The 9,827-nt window shown below is 42.1% G+C and overlaps 1 protein-coding gene across 1 annotated transcript; it reads left to right on the top strand.

Moving 5' to 3' along the window:
• Window positions 1-4,920: 4,920 nt before the first annotated feature.
• On the top strand, window positions 4,921-5,945 carry LOC138898894 (uncharacterized). Its single transcript, XM_070185002.1, has 2 exons — window positions 4,921-5,157; window positions 5,475-5,945. The coding sequence occupies exons 1-2, from the start codon at window positions 4,921-4,923 to the stop codon at window positions 5,943-5,945; spliced, it is 708 nt and encodes a 235-aa protein (XP_070041103.1).
• Window positions 5,946-9,827: the final 3,882 nt, after the last annotated feature.

The raw sequence follows: 9,827 nt of genomic DNA, 5'->3' as shown, positions 1-9,827 counted from the left end.
ATTTAAAGGAGCTCCTGGTTTTGTGAATCAGCAGAGGCTACAGTTTCAACCTCAACAACCAATTCAGTTTGGGTTAGAAGATCTGATGAAGTCATTCATTGTCAAGAAAATGAGAGATTAGATTCTCATGGTGCAGCTATTAAAGAACTTGGGACAGGTTTACGAAGTTTGGAGAGACAAGTGGGACAAATTACAACTATATTATCCGAGAGAATCCCAGGTACTCTGCTAGCTGATACTAAAAAGAATCCCAAAGAAACGGTTAATGCTGTGACCTTGAGAAGCGTATAAGTGTTGAAAACCCCCATTCCAATTCACAAAGAAGCTGCGCCTGAAAAAGAAAGTGGGAAGGAGTTGAAAATTGAAGATGATGATAACAAGACCGAGAAGAAGAAAGGCAAGAAGGGAGCTGAGAAAAAGAAAAAAAGGAGGAAACTTCAAGAAGGGAGGAATCCAATGAAGAGAGCAAGAACATACCTGCTTTACCTTTTCCCCAAAAGCTCTATAGAGAAAAGCTGGATAAGCAGTTTGAGAGATTTCTAGATATGCTAAGATGGGTTAATGTAAATTTTTCATTCGCGAAAGTTCTCTCACAAATTCCAGCCTACGCAAAGTTCTTGTAGGAGATACTTACAAAGAAGAGGAAGATAGAAAAGACCTCAGTGGTCAAACTTACAGAGCATTGCAGCGCAATATTGCAAAAACAAACTCCCACAAAAGTGTGGAGATCCAGGGAGTTTTACTATACCTTGCTCTTTAGGCACTCTTAACTTTGATAAATCTTTATGTGACTCTGGTGTCTCAATTACTCAAATGTCATTTTCTTTTTACAGGAAACTGGAGAAGGAGATTGGAGAGATAAGGTCAGTGTCAATATCTTTGCAGCTGGCAGACCAAACGACTATAACAGCCGAGGGGATAGTAGAAGATAATTTGGTGCGGGTGGATAAATTTGTATTTTCTGTAGATTTCATAGTGGTGAATATGGAGGAGAACAAGGAGGTCCCCCTCATCCTAGGAAGATCATTTTTATCAGCGGGTAGAGCTATACTAGATATACATGATAGAAAACACATGCTTAGAGTGGGTGAGGAAACGATGACTTTTGAGATGAATGTAGCAACTGGAGTGAAAAAGGAGAAGCCAGCTGCAAGTGTTGAGTGGAAGTTGAAGAGTTCAAAATAGAAGGCTCCAGTGATTGAAAAAGACAAGTGTGGGGTATACCCCAAGAAGGCTGAGAAGACGTTATCTGCGTGGATGTGTACACTAGTTCGGGCGTGTGGAATGGAGCCCGACTTCAACTCAGACCCCCACTGAAAATTTAGGGAAGTTTCTTTTACCTTATGCTTTTTAATTGTGTCATGGGGATATGCCACAACTTAAAATGTGGGGTAGGGGGATATTTGTATGTTGTATGTATATGTATTATAGTTTTTGTTAATTTTAGTAGTTAGAGATAGAAAAAATTGAAAACAACATAAAATTTTTAAATTTTTTGATTTTTCCCGACGATGGATATCAATCGACGGGTTTCTTGAGAGAATTAAGTTGAAAGAAAAAGAAAAAAAGATTCTCTTTTGTAGTTAGTGTATTAATTACCCCTTGGTTTTTCTTTGTGCCGCGGTTCTTTTTCAAGGGTTTTGTTTGAACTGGGTGTAGTTAGATTTTTGTTTTTAGAAGTAGGAAAACCTTGTGCTATGATTTGACATGGAAGCAATATCTCTTGACTTGATCATGCCTTGAGAATAGTGAGTGCTTTGGTTGTGACGCTTAGGCTCAATTTTTGACTCTTGTATGAGTGCCTTAAATTGTATGATCTTTACTTTGCTTAACTTCTTTGACTAGGGTATCTTGATGATCCAATATTGAGTGAGTTATGTTCCATGTGTGTGTTAGGTTTGGTGTATTCTGTGCATTGCATTAGATGTCTATAACTTGCCTCGTGTCTTTGCAAAGCGAAATAGTAGTTTTCTTCAGTCTTGGAAGTGATATAGGCGTTTCTTTGTTGAGCCAGCTATGTAGTACCCACCAACTTGTTATGTATCGTAGTTAACCCCGTTGAGCCTGTAATCTTATTTTTTGGCAACGACATTACATGCATTACCTATTTGTTTGAATTGACTATTTATTTGAACCATTTACCTCTCTTGAGCACTTGAAATTGTATGAACTTTGTAAAAGTTGAAGTGTGGGGTGATTGGGTTTGCTTTTGAGTGGAACTAATGAAATAAGGAGAAGGTGCACTGAATTGAAAAAGTAAGAGCCACTTGAATCGAAAAAGAAAAAGGAAAATTTATGTAGTTGTATGATTGTGAAAAATGATCTTTGATAAGTGGTAACTATTGATGTAATTGTGCTTACAGAAGAAGGTAGTTAATGCACATTGATGTTAAGGTGGAGTATGGTTTGACATAAGTGTGGGGTTTTGAATGTGATATTATGTGTATTAAAGTGCTTATGGAGGTGTAGTATCTCTTATATCCAAATATATCCTACCCGTCCCGCAGCCTACATTACAACCAATTAAAGTCCTACTTGATCCTTGACTGAATGAGCTCAATTAGTAGAGTAGTATACTACGGGCAAGCTTATGGTTCATATTTTGTGGCATATGAATTCCGAGAATGAGTGAGTTCTTTCTATCTTGAGTTCCAGATTGTTCTAAATTTTTATGGTGTGTGGAACTACTCTCTTTTGTTGTGTGAGGGCACTTGATTCATGAAGGAAAGGTAATGTCATTGACCTCTATGTTAGAGTAAGTGAGTAAGTTGTGAATAATGCGTGGCGCTTGTGAGTCAATTCTTGAGGTGAAGATGTTACACTATTGTGCTTAGTCTATTTTAAATATTCTTGGTATGATGAGTTATGAGAGTTGTTTAAAAAGGTCGTGTCATTATGAAGTGTAGTTTGATTGCTCGAGGACGAGCAATGGTTTAAGTGTGGGGTGTTGATGGTAGGATATAATCTCATGTTTTAGTCGATTATTACACTCTAATTTACTGCACTTTAATTGAGTTGGAGCTTTAATCGCTAGTGTTTTGCACTAATTGTGTGTTTTATGCCTTGTAGGAGTGATTCCGATCTATGTAGATGTTATGGAATGAATTTAAGCTATTCAAGAGCTTTTAAGTCCGAGTAACAGCCCAAGGATTAAGTCGGGATCTTGTTCAGGGATCAACGGATGATAGTGCATTTTAAGAACGAAACGAAGAATCGAGCAGGCATCTTGTGCATTGTCCAGTAAAATGCACATAACGTTTTGCTCAGAACTCCATTTGGGCTGTATAATATATCGTTGGAAATCTGTTTAAAAGGGCTACAACTTTTATGTTTTACATTTTCCCAAATTATTAATAGAACGCCATCCACGTGCGCGACCGTGCACTGGTCTCTCATTGGGCGCGCATTGGAGGTAGAAAAGGGTGAAAAATGCGCGGCCAAGTTAGCGACGCGCACGTCCTGTCCGGAAAAAAAGTGTCCAATTTTGTGTAAGAGAAGGTGTATTTGTTTGGTCCCGACCCTACTTGGTATATATATATGGAAAAATGGTATTTTGAGGACTTTTGACATAATTTAGACCTAAGGAAGCTAAGGAGAAGAGGGAAAAGCAAGAGCACAAGAATTTCACCATTCATCCTCACTCAAGACAAGGGTTTGGATGTTTTATATTTTCCTTTGACTTAAACTTAATTGTGATGAATTTTTCCATATCCATGGAGTAATTCTTCCTTAGGGATTGATGGATTTGGTGTTTTGAGAATTGTTTGTGGATATTAACTCTAGTTTTATGTATTGAAGTGTTTTGGGTGTTTTTATTGTTGCATATATATTTACTTGTTTATGTAATCGAAAGAGGTTTAATTTGTGATGTTTTGCATTATCTTATTGGTTGAATTTATTTATTCTTGTTATTAATCGAAAGAGGCTAGTTGAATTAATGTTTAGACCTTGTTAGGAGGATAATCGAAAGAGGTTCTCCTAAGGATCAATCCACTACGAATTCTTACATATCTTTACCAAGCTTAACTTAGTTCATATCGTAAGGTTGAGACTTAATCGAGAGAGGAGTTTCTACTAAATGTTTGAACATAATAGAGTGAATTCGAGACACTCACTTGAACCATAGAAGTGAATTAACTAGAGTTAATTCCCAAACAAGTATCTTACACCTATCCAATCAACCCCTATTTTCTCCCTTTGATATCTTCTTGCTTACTCTTGTTGCGATTGTCATTAGCCAATAGTTTAGACTTCTAGTAAATTTTAGTTTTAAATCATACAACTCTAAATTATTGATTATCTTGGATAGCAATTAAAACTAGAAGGTACGAAAATACTGTTTAAATCCAATCCTTGTGGATACGATATTTTCTATACTATATTCGACTAGCGAGCATAATTTTGTATTGTGTTTTTAGCTCATCACTTTCTAGCTGGAGGGCAGGGCCCTTAGATGGTGGCAGCCTTATCTTCTTGGCAGACTAGCATGTTCTCCTCCCATGACTTGGGACCAGTTCACACGGACCTTTTTGGATAGCTATATTCCACCATTTCAGAGGGAAGAGTTGCGGTTTTAGTTTGAGCAGCTCCAGCAGGGTCAGATGTCAGTGACCGATTATGAGGCAAGATTCTCTGAGGTAGAGAGAGTACGGAGGTTTGTTGCGGGGTTGCACTCAGGCCCGAGTTATTGAGATATGGACTTCTTACCATCTAGTTGTGGATATAGCTTGGAGGATTGAGGGTTATCGTCAGCGGGGCCAAGAGCAAATGCCGCGGGACAAATGGTTTCGTTATTCCGAACGGTTCAGCGGTGCTCCGTCTGGGGGTAGGAGTTAGTTTGGGAGAGGATAGCCTAGCAGGTCCATATATCCAGCACTGCCGCCTCCCCGGGATGCTCCAGTGTGACCTTATTTCAGCGCCATGCTAGAGAGTTCCTACTGCCCACCAACTATTCAGGGTTCCTCCAGTGGGTATTCAAGCCATCAGGGTCAGACTTTAGGGCAACAGTCTGCCGCTCTAAGGGGTTGTTATGAGTGCGGGGATCCTAGCCACATGAAGAGGATTTGTCCCAGACCTTGGGGTAAGGCAGAAAAGCAGGGTCATCAGCCCATGATTACAGCACCAGCAGTACGGCCGCCAAAAGCGGAGGGTAGGCAGGTAGGGGTCGTCCTAGATATGGAGGCCAGATAGGTGGAGGCCAGTCACTTATAGGCCAGTCAGGTGTAGGCTAGCCAGTCGGCGCTCTAGCTAGGTTCTATGCTTTTTCAGCAAGACCAAATGCATTGGCCTAAGATACCGTGGTCATATATATTATTTTTGTCTGCAGTAGGGATGCTTCGGTATTATTTGATCTAGGGTCTACCTACTCATATGTGTCATCTTTGTTTGCTCGTTTCCTGGATATTCCTCGAGAGTCCTTGGGTACTCCTGTTTATGTGTGTACTCTTGTGGGCGATTCTGTTGTCGTGGATCAGATCTATCAGTCATGTGTTGTCACATTCTATGGTTATGATACTAGAGTGGATCTTCTGTTGCTTGATATGACTGACTTTGAAGTCATCCTGTGCATGGACTGGTTATCTCCATATTATGTCATCCTTGATTGCCATGCCAAGATTGTTACTTTGGCGATGCCAGAGTTTCCTAGATTGAAGTGGAAGGATTCGTCCGCTAGTGCATCCAGCCGGATAATATCTTTTCTGAAGGCTCGACACATGATCGAGAAGTGTTGTTTGGCTTATCTAGCTTATGTTCAGGATACTACTGCAGAGACTCTGGTGATAGATTCAATGCTCGTAGTCTGGGAGTTTTTCGATGTGTTTCCTTCTGATCTTCCATGCAAGCCACCAGATCGTGATATCGATTTTTGTATTGATTTAGCTCCAAGTACCCAGCCTATCTCTATCCCACCGTACCGCATGGCTCTAAAAGAGTTGAAAGAATAACTGGATGAGTTGCTAGCAAAGGGTTTCATCAGACCAAGTGTATCGCCTTGGGGTGCACCAGTGTTATTTGTGAAGAAGAAATATGGGACTATGCAGATGCGCATTGATTACTGCCAGTTGAACAAAGTCACCATTAAGAACAAGTACCCATTGCAGCGTATTGATGATTTGTTTGGCCAGTTGTTGGGTGCTAGGGTGTTCTCTAAGATCTACTTGAGATCGGGGTACCATCAGTTGAAGATTCGGGATTCAGATGTTCCGAATACTGCTTTCCGAACTAGATATGGCCATTATTAGTTTCTAGTAATGTCCTTCGGTTTGACTAACGTCCCAGCGACATTTATGGATTTGATGAACAGGTTATTCAGGCCATATATTGATTCGTTTGTCATTGTCTTCATTGATTACATTTTGATCTACTCGCGGAGCATGGAGGAGCATGAGCAGCATTTGAGAGTGGTGCTTCAGACCTTGCGAGAACATAAGGCTTATTCTAAATTCTCCAAGTGTGAGTTTTAGTTAGATTCTATGGCATTCTTGGGACGTGTTGTATCAGGCGAGGGTATAAAGGTTGATCCTAAGAAGATCGAGGTAGTTGAGAGTTGGCCTCGTCCTACCACAGTGACCGAGATCAGGAGCTTTTTGGGGTTGGCAGGTTATTATCATTGGTTTGTAGAGGATTTCTCATCTATTGCACCACCTTTGACTAGATTGGTAGAGAAGGGTGCTCCATTCCGATGGTCCGACGATTGTGAGGCGAGCTTTCAAAATCTCAAGACCGCCTTGACTTCAGCACCGATGTTAGTGTTGCCTTCCGGTTTAGGGATGTATATTGTGTTTTGCGACGCTTCATGCGTTGGATTGGGTTGTGTATTGATGCAGGAGGGGCGAGTTATTGCATATGCTTCACGTCAGCTGAAGACCCATGAGAAGAATTACCCTGTGCACAATTTAGAGTTGGCCGCGATTGTTCATACCATTAAGCTTTGGAGGCATTATCTTTGTGGGGTGTCTTGTGAGGTTTACACTGATCATCACAGCTTGCAGCATTTGTTCAAGCAAAGGGATCTAAATTTGAGACAACACAGGTGGCTTGAGTTACTAAAGGACTATGACATTACCATTCTTTACCATTCGGGCAAGGCGAATGTAGTTGCGGATGCCTTGAGAAGAAAGGCGGAGAGTATGGGTAGCTTGACATTCATTTCAGTAGAGGAGAGGCCATTAGCTTTTGGACATTCAGTCCTTGACTAACAGACTCTTGAGGTTGGATATTTCAAAGCCCAACCGAGTTCTTGCATGCGTCGTTGCCCAGTCTTCACTATTGGAGCATATATAGGCTTGTAAATTTGATGATCCACACTTGTTGGTTCTCATAGAGACGGTACTACAGGGTGGTGCCAAGGACGTTACTATCGGTGAGGATGGTGTTCTACGACTCCAGGGTCGCCTATGCGTTCCTAATGTTGATGGGTTGACGGAAGGGATTCTAGAGGAGGCACACATTTCTCCGTAGTCTATTAATCCAGGTGCTACAAATATGTACCGGGATCTGAGGCAGCATTATTGGTGGCGGCGGATAAAGAAGGACATAGTTAGTATGTCGCGAGGTGCCTAAATTGCCAGCAGGTTAAGTATGAACACCAGAGGCCGGGTGGCCTACTCCAGCAGATGACTATACCTGAGTGGAAGTGGGAGCGCATTACTATGGACTTCGTAGTTAGATTGCCATGGACCTTGAGGAAGTTTGATGCAGCTTGGATCATTGTCGATAGGTTGACCAAGTCGGCACACTTCATTCCGGTTGTGACCATGTATACTTCAGAGAGGGTGGCCCAGATTTATATTCAGGAGATAGTTCAATTGCATGGTATGCCTGTTTCCATCATATCAAATAGAGGCCCTTAGTTTACTTTACATTTATGGAGAGAAGTACAGAGTGAGTTGGGGACCCGGGTAGAGCTCAACATAGCTTTTCATCCGCAGACCAACGGGCAGTCGAAGTGGACAGTTCAGATCATGGAGGACATGCTCAGAGCATGTGTGATTGACTTTGGAGGGCAATGTGATCGGTTCATTCCTTTGGCCGAGTTTGCTTCCAACAACAATTATCAGTCCAACATCGACATGGCTCCATTGGAGGCTTTATATGGTCGGCGATGTCGTTCAGCCATCGGATGGTTTCAGCTCGATAAGGCTAAGTTATATGGTACTGATTTGGTGAAGGATTCCTTGGAAAGGGTAAAGTTGATTCAGGAGCGACTTCACATAGCACAGTACAAAAAGAAGAGTTATGCGGATCAGAAGGCATGTTATTTATCGTTTATAGTGGGCGAGAAGGTTCTCTTGAAATTCTCGCTGATGAAGGGGATCATGAGGTTTGGGAAGAAGGGCAAGTTGAGCCCAAGATTTATAGGTCCATTTGAGGTATTGAGACGAGTTGGGGAGGTTGCTTATGAGCTTGCTTTACCTCCTAGTCTATCATGAGTTCATCTAGTTTTCCACGTGTCTATGCTCCGGAGGTATCATGCCGACAGGTCGTATGTGTTAGACTTCAACACGGTTCAGCTAGATGAGAGCCTGGGTTATGAGAAGGAACCAGTTGCCATTGTTGGCAGGGAGGTTCGCCAGTTGATGTCCAAGAAGATTTCTATAGTAAAGGTTCAGTGGAGGGGCCAACCAGTCGAGGAGGCGACTTGGGAGGCCGAGGAGGACATGCATAGCAGATATCCACACTTATTTGGAACTTCAGGTATGATTCTAGACCCATTCGAGGACGAACATTTGTTTAAGAGGTGGAGAATGTAATGACCCAACCGATCATTTTACTTTCTAGAACCCTGTTCTCCTAAATAAGACTCCCCGTATGTGCTCTTATTGTTTTATGACTTGCGGGGATGGTTAGTTCGGGATTTGGATGGGTTCGGGTAGAAATCAGAACACTTGGTTCCTTAGTTTGTCTTTAAAAGGCTAATTTTGACTACGATCAACGTTTTGAGTAAACGACCCCGGAATCTGGATTTGACGGTTCCAATAAGTTTGTATGATGATTTTGGACTTGGGCAATATGTTCGAATCGAGTTTTGGATGACCCAGGAGCATTTTGGCGCTTAATAGTGAAAGTTGACTATTTGAAGGTTTGAAAGTTCTTTAAATTTGGTTTGGAGTAGGTTTTAGTGTTATCGAGGTCCATTTGGAATACCAAGCCCGAGAATAGTTCCGTATGATGATTTAAGACTTGCACGCAATATTTGTCCGAGTAGTTTAAGTATATTTCGGCGCGCTCGGAGTAAGTTGAAGAACTTGACATTCCTAAGTTGATTCAATTTGGTTTGAGGTGTGATTCTTAGTTTTGATGTAGTTTTATGCGTTCCTAGGGTTCGAGCGAGTTTGTTTTATGATTTCAAAATTGTTGGTATGTTTGGACGGGGCCTCGAGGGCCCCAGATGCCATTCGGACGATGCGCGGATTGCGTTAAGACTCAAAAGGGCTGCTAGTGCACCAGTTTTGGTGTGCCAGCACCTGCGAGCTTTGGGCCGTAGGTGCGAGCCCGCAGGTGCGTGTGTTGGGTCGCAGAAGTGGCTTTGGAATGTTTGGCCATGCACCGCAAATGCGGGTTTTCGTGTGCACCTGCGAACACGCAAGTGCGATTGGGGTGGACGCAGAAGCCGCTCAAGCCGTAGGAGCGGCTTGCTCGCCGCAGAAGCGGAAATGCCATCCGCATAAGCGACCTTCACTGGGCTTGAGGAACTCCGCAGAAGCGGACCTAGCACCGAAATTATGGTAGAGGCACTGCAGGTGCGAAAAATGCTCAAGGCAGAACTTCATTTAAGTCGGGGTTGAGCATTTGGGGTTCATTTATTGCACTTCTTGGGGCGATTT

This window comes from Nicotiana tomentosiformis, chromosome 9 (assembly GCF_000390325.3).
Source record: "Nicotiana tomentosiformis chromosome 9, ASM39032v3, whole genome shotgun sequence".
Taxonomy (NCBI): Eukaryota; Viridiplantae; Streptophyta; class Magnoliopsida; order Solanales; family Solanaceae; genus Nicotiana; species Nicotiana tomentosiformis.
This window is presented reverse-complemented; position numbering and strand designations above follow the sequence as displayed.